Genomic DNA, 20,515 nt, shown 5'->3' on the forward strand with positions numbered 1-20,515 from the left:
GTGACAATACATCCACAATTATCAAAAATGAAACATGTTGAAATCAACATCCATTAGTCAGAGAAAGAGTTGTTGGTGGTCAATTGCAAGTCAGTTTTGTACCATTTGAAGAGCATATTGCTGATGCGCTTACCTAGCCTATCAGACCAAAATTCTTTGTAAAGATGCATTATTAACTAATGTCTCCTTTGGTAGAAATATTACAGTTTTAATACACTTGTCAGTACATCAGTTTAAAATAATTAACTCAAGTAAAAAAATTTACCTCTTTTAAGTATGACTTATTTTTCACATGTGTTTTTCCTTACAATTTTTCTAGCGGAATATCATTTATATATTTTCAGATTTTTGTTTTCGACTCTCGTTTAAGTTCTTGAATCCATATATATGTGGTTTTCAATTTTTCTTCTTCCTTAAAAAGAAGTTATTTAGTGCTATATTTTGTAAAAGACATACATTTTAAAACAAAACAATTGATCTTTTGATGTTTTATTTATTCATTCTTATAAATTTTCTAAATTATAATTATATATATATATTACGATACAAATTGCATAAAAATGAATAGAAATAAAAAATTGTATAAAATGCTTCTATTCTAAAATAAAAAACAATATGGTATACCTTTTTTATTTTTTATTTTTATTTATATTCTGTACATTATCCAGAAAAGGAAAAGAAGAAGAATAATTTGTATTTTTAACCTTTTTTTTATAAGTTTTTTTTCTATTTTGCTGACAAGATGGTCTTGGTTTCTTGAAAATTACATTTTAAAAAGTAAACATTCTCGTCTCTCATTTTGGGTTCTTTCTTTTCTTCTCTTCCTCTTGTTATTTATCAATTTTATCTAATAAATTATTATTGAATTTAAATATTAGTTGACTCGTATTTTGGTCTTTAAATTATTGAGCATTTGTCCTGGAAATGGAATAAATATTGAATTTAAATATTAGTTGACTCATTTTTGGTCTTTGAAAGTTAAGTTGATCTAAGCATTTTTAGAGCAATAGAGATAAATTGATAACCAAATTGAAAATAGATAGATAAATAAGAATCATATTTATGGTGTACCAATTCATTTTATGCTTGCAATTGAATTCTTGAATTGAGATTTATGGTGTACCGACACATTTGTTGCATCGTAATTCTTTAAATAGGTGATGAGTTTATGGGCAAAATTGATATTTTATAAAATAATACTCATGTTTTACTTGTTTAACACTTTAACCAAACAAAGTAATATATATTATTACATTATCAACAATCTATTTATTCATCGTGTTACTACACTAATTTTTTTATATTATTATACTAGTAACCAAACAAGATTTATGTTTATAAATTCTTAATGCTGTAAGTTTTCATGATTATGTCGAAAAGATTATCTCAATTTACTCCTTCATATTATGGTTCTTGATTTTTTTTTCTTTTTAACTTTCTTCTCTGTTATGTTTTATTTTTTACACTTGTTAATTCTTATTACATTCTGCAACAAACATGTCATAGAGGAGCCTCACAACCATATACCATAAGGAAATCCAATATTAGCAATTTTCTCAAATAATCCCCATCGAGATGACCCAGCAAACCGCATAAATAGTAGAAGGCATGCGTGAAGCCTAGCTGGCCTTCAAAAGAAACAAACCTAAGAAGGGGTCGAGTAAAATCAATTTCCACTCAAATCCTTAAAAACTTTCCCCAACTAACTAGCTTCACATAAATTATCATCAAAGGTGATAAATCAACCTATATTATACCATAGATTTAGTTAAAAACCTCCAAGACAAATACATAAAAGATACCCACATAATGGGGTGGATTAAGATTATCGTCATAATCACGTAATAACAACATATGATTATCAAACGCTCATGGTGCACCATCCAAAACACGTATATTAATGCATACAATCAAATTCAATAGGGATTGTAAATTTGTCTAGAGATGAAAAACCCTATAGGAGTAGACAATTTCCACAACGTCTTTAACACCGAGTTGACAACCTCCAAAACTGCAGCACATTCCCCTTGTAAACGACACACCATCCAATAAGACGAGCCAAGAGACTCCACACTCTCATCCAAACCTGAACTTCTCTACATATCTTTCTTGGGAATTGAACATAGTGTAGTTTTTTTGACCAAGTTTTTTCAACTAGTTTTAAAGCTTTATTTTTATTTTATTTCTCGATTCCTCGGATAAAAGCAATACCAATTGTGTTCTACCTTCCTTATTCGGGAGTACAAATATTGAAGTTCTGTGTTAACCTTGGAGGACAACATCTACTACATGATTACACCTATCAGAGCGAATTTACTTCTAAGACAGTGATTCTTCTACGGCACAGTAATTCTTTCTTTTATTTACGCTTGATTTATTTTTCAGTTATTGCTAACGATTTTGTTTTGCATTGGTATTATTCCAACATTAAGAATTAGTGTGTGTTTTGTATTGACAAAAAAAATTAGTGTGTGTATTACGAGTAAATTGCACAAAATGCCCCCAAATTATGAGTCACATTAATTCTAAGCTCCCCAAACTTTAAACGTACTAATTACTTCTCCAAATTTTTGAAATTATATCAATTAAGTCTTTCTGTTACTAAAACAATTAAACGGCTCATCAGATCCTATATGATATAATTTAAAATTAAGAAAAAATTAAACCTTAAAACTGAAAGAATGTTCAAAGTTGAAAAATTGGCAAAACTTTGCCACATAAAATAAAATAAACTTAAAAAGAAAAATATCAAAACTAAAGTAAAACTATGAACTAATATATAGAAAGAGAGAACGTGAAACTTTCAGAAAACACAAAAGCTTCAACAATATTTAAAACTCAAACCTAAAGCTAAAGATTTAACAATATCAAAACCTAATTGTGATTTTCATATTGTTGAATTTTTAGTTTTAAAATTTTACCTTCTTATAATTTTATTTTGGTTTTGATTTTTACCTTCTTTAGTTCAGTTTATGCAGCAAAGTTTTATGGTTTTAGTTTTTTTAAAATTTTAAATTTTAAATTATGTCATATAGGATATGATGTATCACTTAATAGTGAGATTAACAGTTTTAATAATGAAGGATTTGATATAGCCTCAATAGTTTAAAGATATTACTAAAATGTTTCGGAGAGTCTATGACTATCTATAACTATTATCTTGGTGCCAAAAGGAGCTCGATCTATAACTACTAATAAGAATGTTAGTTCTTAATGTTCATATGTAATGATATGAATATACATACCAATTTATTATGTATAGATGATAAATTTCCATTGATATAGAGCCAATTCCAATAAACTTATTGGATGGTTCTACTGACATTGCATCTAGTAGGAATTGAACTTATGAATTTGCCAAATATGAATTTGGCGCTTTAACCATTCAACCATAGATAGGGATTTTCGCACATGATGGATAGCTAAATTCCAAGTGAAATGAATTAAAGTTGGGAGACTAATTTAATGTGTGTAATTGTTTGTGATTATGCAATGATGACATGTTTAGTTAATCATTGTAATTCGTGGGTCTCATTGATTTGGGTATAAATGAAGCACATAAATTGTACTTTTCAATTCTTAAGGGGTGAGGATTGAAGCAATTACACACAAATCCAATTACTTCATGGCTTTCCAAACACTTATACATGATTTAACTTTAAAATAAGCTTAAAGGTGTAAAAAGCCCTTAATCTTTTTCAAAAAAAGGAATTAAGCCCTTTTTTTGCACTTAAATGAGTACTTGAACGGTCAAAATGCATAAAAAAATGTCATTTGACTATTAAAGTTAACTGCACTTAATTTTTTTCAGTTAAAGCCACCACATTTCACAACCACGATATGACATGTGACAAAAAAATTGATAATCAATAAAAATTATAAAAAAATATTAAAAATTAGAAAAAAAATTATAAAATCATAAAAAAATTATAAATATATAGAAATATAGAAAAACTATAAAATTTTATAAAGTCGTAAGAAAATTATAAAAAATGTAAAGAAATATAAATTTCGTAAAAAAATATAAAAATTACCGTACCAAAAGAAGCATTTTATAATTTTTCTATAACTTTTATTAATTTTTATTTTTTATCATTTTTCGCCACATGTCACACTGTGTTGCGACATATGATGACTTTAACTGAAAAAAAACTGAGGGTTATTAACTTTAAGGGTCAATGGAATGGTTAAATGGTCTTTTTAATGCATTTTATAATTTTTTTTATGATTCTTATAAATTTTCACAAATTTTTAATTTTTTTTTAAATTTCTTACGATTTTTTTCTAATTTTTGATAAATTTAAAATTTATATTTTTTATTTTTTATTAAAATTTAATAATTTTTATAACTTTTATTTATTTTTATTTATTTACAATTTTTTTTCCACATGTCATGCTGTAGTTGTGACACGGGGTGGCTTTAACTAAAAAAATTAGGGACAGTTAACTTTAATAGTTGAAGTTAATGATCAAAGAGCCTTTTTGATACATTTTGATAGTTCAAGTACCCAATTGAGTGTAAAAAAAAAAAGAAAGAAAGAGCAGGGGCTTAAAATTTTTTTGAAAAAGTTTGAGGGCCTTTTCTATATATTTTAAAAGTTCAAGTACCCAATTGAGTGCAAAAAAAAAAAAAAGCAAGGGCTTAATTGCTTTTTCTTTTCTTTTTTTTTTAAAAAAAAAGTTTGAGGGCCTTTTTGATGTATTTTGAAAGTTCAATTACTCAATTGAGTGAAAAAAAAGGACTTAATTGCCTTTTTTAAAAAAAAAAGCAAGGCTTTTACATCCTTAAGCCTTAAAAATTATGTTTTATACAAGTTTAAGTGATCAAAAATATATTATAAGCATGATTATGTATAAGTGTTTGAGATGGTTATAGCAAAAATATTATATTATAACAAAACTTATATTATTTAAATTCAAAAAAATTTAAAGTTATGGTCAAACAGAATATTATAAAATAATTTATGTGGTATAATATACTTATATATCAAAAGTTATGACAAAAAGTATGAATATAACTTATTTACTTGTCCATGCTAAACATTATAAAATATATACTTATTATGTGATAAATGTTATGTAAATACAAAAGGTTTTCTTTTACCATATCGTGAGATTTGATTTTAATTTTGTTACTTTTTAAAAACACTATCGATAATTTTTATAATAATTAATATTTTTAAAATATAAATTATACAACTGTAATTATAATTTATACCATCAAACATAACATAAGGAATTATTATGTAATTACACTCTCTCAACCAAACACGCATAGAGAATTACATCGTAACAAAATCAATTTTATATTTGGCTAACAGAGTGTTATTACATCATAATTTTTTATCATGTTTGGTAGTATAAATTATAATTACACAATTATATAATTTATATTTTAAAAATATTAAATACTATAAAAAACTTAGTATGATAAAAAAATTTCTAAACAAGTAACAAAAATTAAAATCAATTCATCATATGTATTATGTTATTCTCAAAAACTAGTTGATAACATGATTACTAATAAAATAAACATCGTATGCAATTTTATCTAATTGTTCTAATGCATATTTGTTGGGTTATTCCTCTTTAATAATCAACATATGCTTCTTATTATCATCTGTTAGTTTTTAACCAAGCTCATCATCATCCGAATTTGAATCTATATCATTAAGATTATCAATATCTCATTTTTCCATGTACTCTACGAAGTATGAATTATCCCAATTCCACCTATGATTAAAGTTATGAAATATGCAACATGTTAGTGCTATCCAACATTTTTTTTATGCTATACTAAGATGATGGTAATATAGGAAATATTTTTTTTAAACAATGAATATCTTCTCCACCATATTTCGAAGCTTTGAATGTTTCAAATTAAAGAGTTCGAGAGCTGTTTATGGTGCTTGTACCTAGCACCATTCTCTCAAATGGTATCATACTTCATGATATGGTGCAAGAAAACTTTTTCTTTTGCATAATTAGCATCGAGTTTATAATATTTGGATTCACAGTTTAAATAGTTCATAGCTTTAATTATAAAAACTTATACAGACCTAATTTGGAGAAAAACTTATGTTAGGTTATATCCCTTTTTATAATATATAAATTAATTAAAATAATATAAAATTTATAATATATAACTTGTATGAAAAATATTTTATAAATTATCCAAAATTTTCATAACACTTTTATAAATAATATATATATTTGTCATAATTTTATAAAGTTTTTTATAAATAAGTTATGATAAAATAAATTATAATATTTTATGAATAAATATATTACTTTTATAATATATAGTATGGACACATAAATAAGTTTTGTCTATACTTAACCATATTTTTTATAAATAAATATACTATAACACTTTTATAAAAAAAATACATATCTTGACCATAGCTTTAGAATGTTTTTAAGATTTAAATAATATAAAATTTTGTTATAACTTTATAAAATATATAAATTATTTTATAATATAATTTTTAATATTTATAATATAATAAATTTTTTATAATCATCCTAAATACTCAATTATATTCATACTTATAATATAATTTTTATAACTTATATAGAAATAGTTTTTAAAATTTAGATTTAAGTGTAATTGCATAACTAATTAGCCTAATTCTCACATTCCCTTCAAAATTAAAAGTTGTAATTGAATACCTCAATTACACCTAATCTAATGGATATAGTAAGACGATTAGTGCAACTCGAATCCAGACTATATCTGAAATAGTGAAAACTCTTACCATCTGGCCAAAACACAATATTCTCTTATACCAATTACAAATACGAAACGGGAATGCGGAAGATAGTAGATTTTATTACAAAAGTAGAAGTAAATGAAAAGTTTTTACAAGGAGAGGATGGTAAATGAAAAGTAAAAAGAAATATTTCTAAACTATTTTTCGATGCCTTATTTAGGCTTCCTCTGTCCCTATTTATAAAAGAATTCTTAAACTCTATTTTATTTTCTTTGAATCCCGCACAGTGTTTCTAATAAGGATGATATTAATAGTTATTTTCACGTAGCTTTCTTTTTGTTTTGTCATATCATTAATGGTTTCTTCCATGTTGCAATCTTTTTGTTTGTATATGGATGCCTTATCATTTAAGTAACCTCTAATCTTGAATGCCCATTTCTTGGTTGTTATTCTCCCACGTGGCTTCCTTGTTTGGCTTTATCCTTCTTGAATATTATTTAGATTCATTAACTCTATGTCACCTAGATGTAATGAATCTGTTGACAGTCTTGGTGGTGAGTTCCAAATCTCCCACGTGTTCTTGATTTCCTCTATTATGTGCGATGGAAAATCGTCTATCTCCATGTCAGCTATCTTTTTTAATAGTTGCACGGATTCTTCATCTCTATCATCCTGGATATTTCCAGTATCATATGTCAATATTCTTCTTCCATCAGTCCTGAGTTTATAATTCTTTTGCTGAAGTAAATATTGGGCTTTTGTCATTAAATCTATCACTGCTTGGATTTGATAATAATTGAGATTATTGTAACACTTGTCAATGTAACGCCCCAAAATTTCTAATTTTGTTATTGTGAAAATATGACACAAATATCTGTCAGCTTCAGTGGTTAAGTGTTCTGGGTGTGTGTGTGAGGTCCCAAGTTCAAGCCTTACATGGGCAGACTTTGGTATTTTTATAAATAAAACCTTAACCTTGTGCAAAGGGCTTAAGTTTAATTGTTGGTAAGTTTATATCAGGATGAGTCTGCTTGTTTAGTGGTTAAGTGGAGTGTTGGATGTCTTGTGTTTAATTCTTTGTGATGGTGTGGAGACAATATTTTTGCTCCAATTTCGGCAAGAGTTGTGTTGGGGCAAAATTCTAAGTAGTTGTGTTTTAGTGGGTTAATAGGGAGTGATTTTAGGAGATAATTGGGTAGAGGTTATCAGAAAATAATTTGATTATCTTTTTGTTGCAAAAAAAAAAGAGTTTCGGTTTTCTCTCCAATTTCCCAAACTTTTTTTGACGTTTTCTTCTTCTTCTTCTTTTTTCTCTCCTCTGCTGATTCTTTCCCTTTGTTACTGCCGAAATTTCCATTATTTTTCCCCTTCCGTTTCTTTCTTTTTTTTAATTGATTCGGTTGTTCATCGTTGGTTGCGCGTATTCGGTAAGTAACGGTTTTGTCTATTGTTAATCGTTCTTGGTTGGGATTCCTTTTTGGTGTTGAGGAGTTAATCAAGGGGCTGGTGGTTTTGAATCAACGCTGTGATTGTGCGAAGTCGTGGTTACTCAAGCGAGGTAAGGGTTTTGTTAGGTTTTTAGTCGAGTTCCTTCCAAAATTGGTTGATTAAAAACGAATTAAGTGATTAATCTGGAGATATGTTGGTCGATTTTTAGGTTCTGGAGGCTTAAGAGTGCTTGCGCATCAGAAACGATACCAAGTGTGTACCCGAAACGCAGAAAAAAGGATTCAGTGAAAAGCTAAAATTGCTTGCTATCGAGCAATAAGAGAAATAAGAGAAAATGATGCAAAAAAAAAATTGTAGAGAAAGGAAATAAGGGTGTTATAAACTTGGAAATCAACATTTTGCACTAAAATAGTTTTGGACAGCAGCAGTAGTCTAACTTTGAAAACTCGTCAAAAATAGTGGCAATTAAGTTAGAGGTTGAATAAAATATAAAATTAAATTTTATTGAGTCTAGTTTTTCATAGAAGAAACATTGTAAGCAATGAAATTGTAAATTATGAGATATAATAAAGTTTGTGAGACAATGTCATAATGATTTCGGGTTCACCTGTTTTGACTTTGGAAAATCATCAAAAATTGTAAAAAAATAATTAGGGGCTTAAATTTATAATTTTAAATCTTTAACAAGTCTATTTTCAGGAGAAATAAACGGAAACATCATCCAAATTTTGTACTAAGAGATAAATAATTTTTAGTAAGGAAAGGTTGAAGCTGTCAAACAGCAGAATAAGGATAACTTTGAAGATTTTACTGTACTTATTTGATAAGCTATAAATTCTGAAAATTTTATGGTAGAAAGATATTTGAGTCTAGTTTCGAAAACATCAAGCGGATCTTAATTTTTAATTCTGTATCTCAAGATATAAATAATTTAGTGACAATGACTCAAGTAGACAGTTTTGAATGAACATATAAGTAAATAGTGAAAACATATATGAATATTTAGCTAGCATGAGTTACATTAAAAATGAATCACACGGCCAAGGCCAATTTGGGCCGAGTGGGCCACAAGGGCTTGTTTACCCATTTTTACCGTAATATTTTTAAGGTTGCACGGGTCTCCCAAGTCGACTGTGAACCTACTATAAGGTCGGTAAGCTCTACTTAGACCCCTAAATGTGTGAAATTGACTGAATGATATCTATACTGAGCATGTTAATATTTGAACTGAATATATGTACTGAAATTGTATAATAGCATATCATCCATGGTATGTTGCATTGCATTGGGTTGGGGGTTGTTATTCGGAGGAAGTGTACTGAAAGGCTTTAAGCCTAATTTACTGGCAGCTCAGCTGCAAACAACTGTTTTGTCCCATATTCGGTACTACTGGAGTGTAGGAATGGGTGGGTTGATTATATCCCCACATGGAGTGTAGGGTTGGACGGAGATAGTGTGTAGAGGCTGGTTGGGTAGGATTTTGCTACTACATAACTATTACTGCTACTGATACTGTGATGGGCTAAGACCCTACTGCATTTTTGACACTGTACTGAGATGGGTTAAGGCCCAAACTGTCACTAATACTAAAAAGGGCTTAGGCCCAATACTGTTCAACTGTGCACTGTGAATACTGATTGTTTGTTTCTGCGAAATTACACACTGAGTTTACGTAAACTCACACTTTTTGTTTAATGTGCACAGGTAATCCCCAAACTTAGACGGATCGGTGCGACGGAGGACCCAGCGGTGACCACAGTAATTTTTGGACTTCATGGTTTTCAATTTAATTTATGATTTGATTATTATTGATTATTTGGGTTGTAATTTAAGGACCCTCTGGGACTTTGGTTTTAAATTTGAGTTTTTATTTATTTATTTTACTTTATGGATTTATACCTGCTGGTCGTAGGAAATTCGGTTTTCAAAAAGTTAAAGTATTTTCTAAACGTATGATCATTTAGACTATTTTATTAAAGCTTCCGCAACGAGGGATGTTTCAAAATAAATGTTTTAAATGAATAAAGACGACTTCCTAAGTTCTAATAAAGGTTTACTAAAGATAATAACATGGAATGTTTTCATCGTAACAACGAGGTTTCAAAAACACTATCGTGTGACATTGTCAGGTACGACCATAACGTCTAGGCTCGGTTTGGGGTGTTACAGTCAATTTTTTTGTCAAGTGTCCTTTGTCTTCTTTGACTGCTGATAATTTGGGACTTCCAATCATTTTTTGAATAATCCAAATTTGATATGGCTGATAAAATTATTCTTTTTCAGCTATACCAATAAGACTACTTATTTCAAGATAAAAATAACAGTAAAAATCATCTTCATATATCGTATGTAATAATATAGATTTAATAAATGCAGGAAAATCTTTTAATAAATGCAGGAAAATCTTTTAATAAATGAAAAGAGAAATTTTGCACTATTATTTCTTTAACATAACCCCATTCAATACTGCTTATATCAAATGGTTTGTAATCAAGTCTAAATTTTATAGTAGGAAATTTTTCATCTAAATCATTAATAAAAACATAAGTTTGTAGAAAATATTCTTAAAAACTTTTTGAAATTGAGCTTGTTGTTTGCAAATAGCTCCATTTATTTTTGTAAAAATTTCCACTGGTACAATTTTTCTAGCTTTATTATATAAACAATGCCTAAACATTTTATTCATAATAGGACTATTTATTCCTTTATTAATAAAATATATTGATATATATCAAGAAAATTATTTATCTCCTTAATATCTAAATAACCTATTTCAAGCTCTTCCCAATCTTTATACAAAATAGATTTTAGTAATAAATCATGAGCTTCATTTTCTTTAGTTGTTTTTTCACCTTAAATTTGTGAAAGCTTAGTGAGAGCTCTTCTAAAATTAGCTCTTTGTTCAAAAATATGAGTTTTCCATATTTCATTAATAAAGTTATATAATTCTAAAGGTAAGCCTGGATTATAAAAATATTTTATTTCTTGAATTTGTTGTGTTTTCAACAAATTTTCTACTCTTTTTATTATTTCAGCGTAATTGGCTTGATATCCTGAGTTTGGATCTTGGGACCAAGGGAATTGACCTACTGTTTTTGGTGTAAAAGATAAATGAGTTCCAACTGGTTGTCTCACCATTGGATATGAAATATAATATATTTGATTAGGATAAAAAGATATTTGTGCAGGTAACGTCACAAGTCCTTGATTAGGATTTATTGTTTTCCCTTTGTTGGGTCTTTTATGAACAGTAGTCCATTCACCAACTTTTTCGAGAGGTTTGTTACCTCTATCCATAGGGCCTGCTAAGATAATCAACAATAACATTATCAGTTCCTTTTACATATAAAACTTTAAAATTAAAAGTACATAATTCATTGTACCATCTAATTCTCCTAGATACGGTTTCCAAACTTTTGTTAGTAATGAATTGTTTAATCGCTTGATTATTAGTTATTATAATAAATTTTTCAGGTACTAAATATATAAGAAAGTTTTTATTCCCTTTTTATTGCTAATAATTCTTTTCATATATAACATAATTAATTTCATTTGGTTTAAATTTTCCTGAACTATATCCTCATATTAGTTCTTCATCATTTATTGTTTTAGCTTTTAAAATACATCCCCAATAATTTTGTGAGGCATCTGTTTCTAAAATTAATTTATCACCTTGTTTAGGTAACTAAACTTTTGGAATATGATTTATTTGATTTTAGGTTTTGTATAATTTCGAGTTTTTTAGACCAAATAAAAGGCTTATCATTTTTTAATTTTTCATATAACTTACCTATTTTTTCAGATAAGTTAGAAAATAAATTTCTTCCATAATTAATTATTCCCAAAAATTGTTGAAGTCTTTTTATCTTCAATGTTTTCGGAAATTCTTTTATTTTTACTATAATATGATCTTGTAGTTTAAGACCATCTGCAGATAATTTCAATCCTAAAAATTATATTTCTTTTTTCTAACTCTATTTTCTTAGGGCTTAATATGATTCCATGTTTTATAAACTCTTGAGAAATAATATTTAAATGTTTTCTGTGTTTCTCTAATGTATCTGAAAATATTAAAATATCATCTATATAAACTACACAATTTTTTTTAAATTTATTAAATATAGAATCCATCCATTTTTGGAAGATTTGCGGTGCATTACATAATCCAAATGGCATTACTCTCCATTGATAGTGTCCATTGGGTGCACTAAAAGCTGTCAAAGATTTAGATTCTTCTGTTAGCATGATTTGCCAAAATCTCGATTTACAGTCAAATTTACTAAAATATTTTGTTTGTTTAGCTTGATTAATTAAAACATCCTTTCTTGGAATAAAATATCCATAAAAAAATAATATTTTGATTTAGTCTTTTATAGTTAATAACCATTCTAGCTTTTTCTCTTTTTATTTCAGCACGATTTCCGACCATAAAAGCTGGACTAGAATGCGGACTATTAGTTTTTTCTATTAATAATTTTTAATAATTCTTTAATTTGTATATCAAATTCATCTATATCTTGTTTAGTATAGATCATTGGTTTAACTCTAATAATTTTATTGAGATTTTCTAATTTAATTTCACAATATCTAGGGCTATTTTGCCATAAGTTTAATGGTTCTTCACTAAAATTATTTTCTAAAATTTTAAACAACCAATAACTTGTTTGAAGTTGTTTAATCTGTTCTTTTCTTGGTGGTGTAAAATTTTATCCCACACAAATTTATGATTTTCTACTAATGGTATTTCTATAGAAGATTTTTCTATAGATAACATAATTAAATTTTTATCAATAGAAAATGATAAATGCTGGTATATAAAATTATTTCCTAATAATATACCTCCATGCATTGGAAGAAAACATAATATTTTGGGTATCACAAATATTACATTATTTATATAGATTGGTACATTTCTAGCTTTATATTGGATTATGGTTTCATTACCATCTATTCCTATTGCTTTTATTGGATGTTTAATAAGTTCTCATTTTTCTCAGGAATGATATTCTTTCTGCAACTATTAGTTGTAGCTCCTGTATCTAATAAAATATGCAATGAATATGTTTTATATTCTCTAAATTGAAATGTAATTTCAATATATGTGTAATATTTCTGGATTGAAAATTTGAAAATATAATTACATCACTTGTTCCAATTTTCATTTGTTGAATAATTGTTGAAGTTTGTATTTCTTTCATTCTAGTGTTTCTAGAATCTCTACTTGGTTCTGTAAGAAAAATAGAAATATGAACGATTTTCATTCCTATTGGTATATAATTTGTACTTATATTATCCTCTTCTTCCTCTATTGGAGTATTTAAGGGTAAAATTAAATTGTCATTTATATTTGTTCTAGCAATATTTTTAAAATATAATTTATCTCCGATTTACATATATTTTATAGTACTTACAGTTAAGAAGTACTTGCACTACTTATCTTTTCTATCATCCAGTCTTTTGGTATTGATAGATCTTTTAAATGTAATAATTTTGATTGTATTTCAGTAGTAAATTTATTAGGTTCAAAGAGCTCAATAATTTTATTATTAATCTCTTTGATTTCTACTTCTCTTGTATTTGTATGTTCATTAATAGGAGTCCAATTTATTACTAGATCTTCTGCTAAATCATTAATTTCGAGTTTTTTGTTTGAATTCTTAGACATAAACACTCTTCTATTAGAGGATCTGTAATAGATATAAAGTAATTTGGTTTAACTTTAAATTCTATTACACTTGTATGTAAGTTTGATTGAATTCCTCCAATAAGTGCTTTTATTGGAGTTTCAAATCTTTATCTAGCGAACTTCTATTATCAAGATATCACGACCTTTTCTAAAGAAAGCTCTAATAGTTATCATTATTATTCCTAAATGTATATATCTAACTTGAGGATATTTTTTAATCCTCTTAATTTTAAATAATGAGATTTCGTTAATCCTCCTCTAGTATCTTTAGCTACGGTGTTACCACTTATTTTTCTCTATGTCTTTGACTCCATATTTTAAATTTAGATATTTTATATATTTCTTGTTTAGAAATATGATTTTTATTTTTTATTATATCATTTCATCAAAAAGTTTTTTCTTCTCCAATTAAATTTCCTAATTTTATATCTTCTTGTTCATTTTAGGAGTTTGTTCTAATTGATTATTAGAACAACTTCCTGTATTAAACATAAATATATATTCTTCTTCATCATATCATAATCTGCTTATGATATTAATTCATATAATATTTCTTGAGATTTATTTCCTCTTCTAAGTATATTTCTAAGTCTTGTTCTTCAAGTGTTATAATCATTTTCTTTGCACTTTTCCCTTTATTAGGACAATTTGGTGCTATGTGACATTCTTCTTCACATATAAAATATTTACATATTTGTTTTTAGGTTTTAGAAGTTTTTCTTCTAATAGATTTTTCTTTTATTATAACCCGTATATTTTCTATTTTCGGTTTCCATCTAACTAGTTTATACCTTCTATTTTTCTTTTGATATCTTTTATAAGTGTTAGGACGTATTGGTTTACATCCAAATTCCCATTCATTTTCTAAATTTTTTGTACAATGTTTAGTACTTAATTTATGCTTAGCTTGTTTAGAAGCTTTACTTTGTAAACAAGATAAAGTTATTCTTTCTTTTGCAAAATTTATTCTATTTCCTATAGAGTCTATATTTTCGATGGTACACCAACTATTTTACTATGCTTTTCTAAAAAGAAACATATTTTTTTATATATATCTCATCCCACGGTGGTGATAATTTATGAAAATATTGGTTTTCTAAAATTCTATATTTTCATTTTTAGTTTTGATATTCATGAATAAATTTTTAAAGAATTCTTCTAAATATCTAATATCACATAATTTGATTTTTGACAATTTATAACTAGATATACTATCTTGATCTTTTTATCAAAATAGTCACAAAATTACTGTTTTTAGAATAAAAGTTAATCCTTTTAAAAGATCTTTGGGAGTTTTTATCTGGTTGATTAACTACCCTTTTTGTTTTTTTCCTTTATCAGATTCTTCCCATCTTCTTAGAAATTGTAGAACATAACCCTAAAATGTTCCAACAAAATAGTTAAAAAAACTTTTTTGACCACATATTGTTGTTGTTTACAACAATAGTCATAGATTATGCCCAGTCATCTATGGTTTTTTTTTAGTCTGCTATAGGAATATTAGTTAAATCTAAATATATTCCTCCTTGAGCAACATTTCGTTTATTTAAATCATCTACTCTATGTGGAACTGGTTGAGTAGATGATTCTCCTAGATTTTCAGTTTTTATTTCATTTGTAGCTATATTTTCTGTTTTATTACCAAAAATTCTAGTTGTATTTTTAACTTTTTCAAAATTTTTATTAAAAGATCTCAGATAATCATCATTTTAGAGATCGACTCTATTTTTCTTTTTCATAAGGATCTGTTTGATCATTATTCATATGTTCTGTATTTCTATATTTTAGTCATCTATTGAAGTATTTTCTTGATCGATTTATAACTTGTAACTTTTAGTTCTTCTAAGTTTATAGAATTTTCAAAATTATTAGAACTACTACTGTATATAGTGTTATAGTTTAACATATAATGATAGTTAAATAAAGTAAATAAATCTTTATGTTTTCATAAAATTGTTCTATTAATTTTAAATATTCAACTCTTTCATTTTATTAGAACTCTTAATGATTTTATACTTCCAATGTTCTATAAGTTGTTTATAAGATTGGAAATCATATATTTTATTGATGAGTATATTTTCTTTTATATTTTTATTTCTTTTATTAGTAAAAGATGATTGTTCTAAAGAAGTATTTATTCCTGACAAAGTTAATATTATATTACTATTTCCGTAATATAAAGATTCTAAATATATTTTTTGTTTGTATATTTTTATTAATAAAAATTTGTTCTGATTTATTATTAACATTAGATAATATTTGTTTAGATTGATTGTTGTTTAAATGTTATTGTGTGAATTTCTTTACCACCGACTAAAATGAAAACCCATACCTTTGAATCTTCATGAAACTTCTCGAACTAACCAAACACCTCCACCCAGCCTTTCTTTCATTCCCTCCCTGCGTTCCAATCGACAATCATCGATCTCCGACGCTCGAAACTAACCAATCCGAAATACACTCCCGCTTTTTCCATTGAAGCAAATCCACAAGCATCTGGCAGCCATGGCAGAAGACGGAGTCGTAACACTCTACAACAACACGGCCATAACCGACACCAAGAAAAACCCAGTCTCGATCAAAGTGGGCCTGACACAAATGCTCCGTGGCGGAGCCATTCTCGAAGTTTCCAACACCAACCAAGCCAAAATCGCCGAAGAAGCAGGCGCCTGTTGTTTAGTCATCACTGAACCCAACCGCCAAGGCATTTCACGCATGCCGGATCCTGCTCTCATCAAACAAATAAAGCGCGCCGTTTCGATCCCCATCATGTCTCGTTCCCGCATCGGCCATTTCGTCGAAGCCCAGATACTCGAACGAGTCGGGGTCGATTACATTGACGAAAACGAGGTTTTAGCCATAGCTGATGAATTCAATTTTATTAACAAGCATAATTTTAGGTGCCCTTTTGTTTGCGGCTGCAGGAACCTCGGCGAAGCGTTAAGGAGAGTTAGAGAAGGAGCTGCAATGATTAGAACGCAAGGTGACTTGTCAGGCACTGGTAACATCGTCGAAACAGTTAAAAACGTCAGGTGTGTGATGGGTGAAATTAGGATCTTAAATAACATGGATGAAGATGAAGTTTTTGCATTTTCGAAGAAAATTGCCGCACCTTATGATTTGGTTGCTCAGACTAAGCAAATGGGTAGACTGCCAGTGGTACATTTTGCTGCTGGGGGAATCGTGACTCCGGCAGATGCTGCACTGATGATGCAGTTAGGGTGTGATGGTGTCTTTGTTGGGTCAGAAGTGTTTGATAACTGCTCGGATTCGTATAAGCGTGTTCGTGGGATTGTAGAGGCAGTTAGGCATTATAACGATCCTCATGTTTTGGTCGAGAATAGTTGCGGATTGGAAGGGGAGATGGCGGGGCTTAATGTTTCTGAGGAAAGTATGGAACAGTTTGGAGAATAAGGAGCTTGATCAAGTAGTGCATCTTCTCTTTGCTTCTTCTTGTAGTTGGGAATATGAGTCCTTTCCCCCCTTTGCTTTGTTATTGTTTACTTGTTCTAGTTTTGTTAAGGTATACTGTATTTTGTTTGCCAAGTTAATAGGAATATGAACCAGAATAAGTTGGTCGATTATTCTGTTACCATAATTTTGTATGTTGAACTCTTTGAGGCTATATATAATGCAGGAATGAACTAGAATAAATTGATTGATCAGTCTGCCAAGTGTTTAAATTACCTTTATTTTATTTTCTCACTACTTAAATTTTCTATGAGATTGGTTCAGTGGTTAGTTGCTACTGAGTAATTACAGGTCCATAGAGAACTGAACTGATTTGTGTGATTAAACGTTTGTTCCTTTTTCCCCAAGGTTAACAGGATAGAATGTATGTTCTGTGTGTCGTATATTTGTTTATCATCTCTTTCTTTAGTTCTTGCAAATTAAAATTTCTGAGCTATATAGAGAAGAATAGGACCTATGATATTGGCTGGGTGTGTTTACTAGTACTGTTCCATACAGAGTAGGACCGTGTGGTTGTGAAGGAAAGCCACACAGCTGTTGCTTATCAGGGCACTGAGTGGCTTATTATTTGACCCCTATTGCCAATACAACTAACCATTGTTAATTAGTTGCCGTCACCTGGTCAACTTTTTCCCCCTTAAATGCAAATGATGCATACTAATGTCTTCGAAGAGATGCATCCTGTAGTTTTGCTGCAATTTGGAATATGATTTTGGAAGTCGTTCTATATTAGGTTTTTAATTGTACGTGTAACCCATTAATACATCATATTATCAGCATTTGTAAAATGATGTTTGAATCTCATACTATTTAAATAATAGGCATGAAGATTTTACTGGCACCCTGTGAACATCTTGTTTGGTGTTAGTTGTTGGTGATGTTGATTTACCAATAAGCCCATGTAGACGGCCTTTCGTATTTCAGTTTGTACCAATGAAAATTAGATCCAAGAGAACACCATCTCCTGGCTTATTTAAAAGCTTCTGAAATTACCAAGTGTTACTTAACCCCTTCCTCTTGATACTCATGCTTTAGCTGTACCTGTTGGTTACCTTGTTTTGACCATGACTGGAACTCGTAGAATTCACTCCCACCCCTGCGCCCCTAACACCCCCCCCCCAAAAAAAAAAAAAAAATCCTTGTTCCTGTGATTCTGGCTTAGATATTCTAACCCGTGTTTACGTGGAAGGCCAAAGCACAAGGGTAACCAACCAAGTAAATTTAAACTCATCTTCACACTCTTTTCCCTCTTGTTTCATTCTGATTCACTTGTGTATAAAGATCGCAGCATCATGGAGTTGTAGCATTAAGTAATGGCGACCAGGATAAGCAAACTGCTGAACAGGCCAAACAAGCCCCATGCTTGTTTGCTCGGGGATGCAAGCATTGCAGAAGCATCCTTAGCTAAATGAAATCAAATGAGCTGTAATGACGGCATGTGCTGGACAGGTTTGGAAGTTCAACTAATATTAGAAATACTAGAAAATATGGGTAGTTGATGTTGAAGAGAGTGAACTCGAATTTGATGGTTATAACATTGATGTATGGATATAATAAGATATGATAAATGTATGAGATGGAGCACGTGCTGGTTGATTTATATTATTGAACAACAAGGATGAGGATAGGATGTTGTCTGCTTCCTGAGCTAGTAGCAGAAAATCAAAAGTATAGTAGATGGGTCCTGTTGGTCCTGATCGACAGTCTTTGGCAAGAGAAACCCAGGCTCATGTTGATGTGTCTGTCATGATTTGAGAGGGCGTGATGGATGCATGTGGGATCAGAATATTTTAACTGTTCAGGCTTGTCTATAAGTGAGTTTGGCCACGTTAGGGCTAGATGCTGCCGAGGCAAAGGAACTGAAATGCTAGCAGTTGCGGTGAGGATCCTAATTATGTAGAATAAATTGGTCAAGTAATCTCATGACTTGCTGCATATGGATATTTTTTCTGGTGACAAAATGTCTTAAGCTTCATCAGATCTATGCTTGTCTATACTTTGAAGTCACAATTAAGGGCAGTTCTTTATTGCTTAAAAAAAATACTTTTAACTCTAAAAATATTTTTGAAAGAAAAGCTGTGAAGAAGAAGCTGCTTTTAGTTGAAATTTTTAGCTTTTCAGAAGTGCTTTTGAAAGCACTTCTGAAAAGGAGCTGAAAAGGAGAAGCTAAAAATTTTAGCTTTTCCTCTCTCAAAATCACTTTTGGTGCTTAATTACTTTTTCACCCCTCCAATAACATAATATTTTTCTTTTTTTTCTTGATGCTTAATTACAATTGTGTTAAAACCATTAATTAAAAATAAAAAAATATTTTTTAAAATACTAATTACAAATATTTAATGGTTATATTTAAATATTTAAAATATAGTTTATATATTCTAATTAAAATTTATAATTAATTAATATTTATTGCTTTAAAATATTTACAATTTATATTTCATATATTAAAATATTAACAACAAGTTATAATAATTTTTTTATATTATTACTAATATATAATAATATTAACTAATTTAAATATTACTTAAATGCATATTTGTTACTTATAATAACATGTCTAAAATGTACATTTTATTTCTCAAAAGCACTTTTTGACAGCAATGCTAAACACTCAAATTTTAAACTAAACTTTTCAAGAGCACTTCTCAAAAACACTTTTTCACAGCACTTTTCAAAAATAACGAAGAACTGGCCCTAAGTCTTCTCAGTAGCTAACGGATAAGACCGGGTGAGTCTATTCGGCTGAACAGAGGGGAGGTGAACGAAACCAGGGTTTGTGAGCTTATTGATGAGTTGAGTGTTGGCTGGAAGGAGGAGAGGGTTCGGGAAATCTATGGTGACTACATGGGGGACCAAATCTGCAAAATTCCCATTCTCCATAATGGCCCTGACGATCACCGTATTTGGTTTCATAATCCCTTGGGGTCCTACTCTACAAAATCCGCTTATTCCTGGATGACTCTCAAGCATGTGGGTTTCGGTCCCCATCGGGTCTTTTGGAGGCTTATCTGGAAACTTCATACCTTACCAAAAATCAAGGTTTTCTGCTGGCGTATTGGCCATGACATTCTGCCAACGTACGAGAATATTTCTAAAATCAGGAGGGATTTTAACTGCATGTGCCCGCGTTGTGGGATAGAGAAGGAAACTCTTATACATGCGCTTAAAGATTGTCCGAGAGCTAGGGCGGTCCTGA

The 20,515-nt window shown here is 29.2% G+C and overlaps 1 protein-coding gene across 1 annotated transcript; it reads left to right on the forward strand.

The window, feature by feature from the left end:
• Positions 1–16,127: 16,127 nt before the first annotated feature.
• LOC105776731 (pyridoxal 5'-phosphate synthase-like subunit PDX1.2) lies at positions 16,128–17,513 on the forward strand. Its single transcript, XM_012599598.2, has one exon. It carries the CDS (start codon positions 16,354–16,356, stop codon positions 17,260–17,262), a length of 909 nt encoding a protein of 302 aa, XP_012455052.1. The 5' UTR covers positions 16,128–16,353; the 3' UTR covers positions 17,263–17,513.
• The last annotated feature ends 3,002 nt before the right edge of the window (positions 17,514–20,515 follow it).

Source organism: Gossypium raimondii, chromosome 10 (genome assembly GCF_025698545.1).
Source record: "Gossypium raimondii isolate GPD5lz chromosome 10, ASM2569854v1, whole genome shotgun sequence".
Classification (NCBI taxonomy): Eukaryota; Viridiplantae; Streptophyta; class Magnoliopsida; order Malvales; family Malvaceae; genus Gossypium; species Gossypium raimondii.

What these genes read in the sequence shown, in the direction of transcription:
- LOC105776731 (XM_012599598.2), top strand. Translation starts at nt 16,354, where the DNA reads ATGGCAGAAGACGGAGTCGTAACACTCTACAACAACACGGCCATAACC.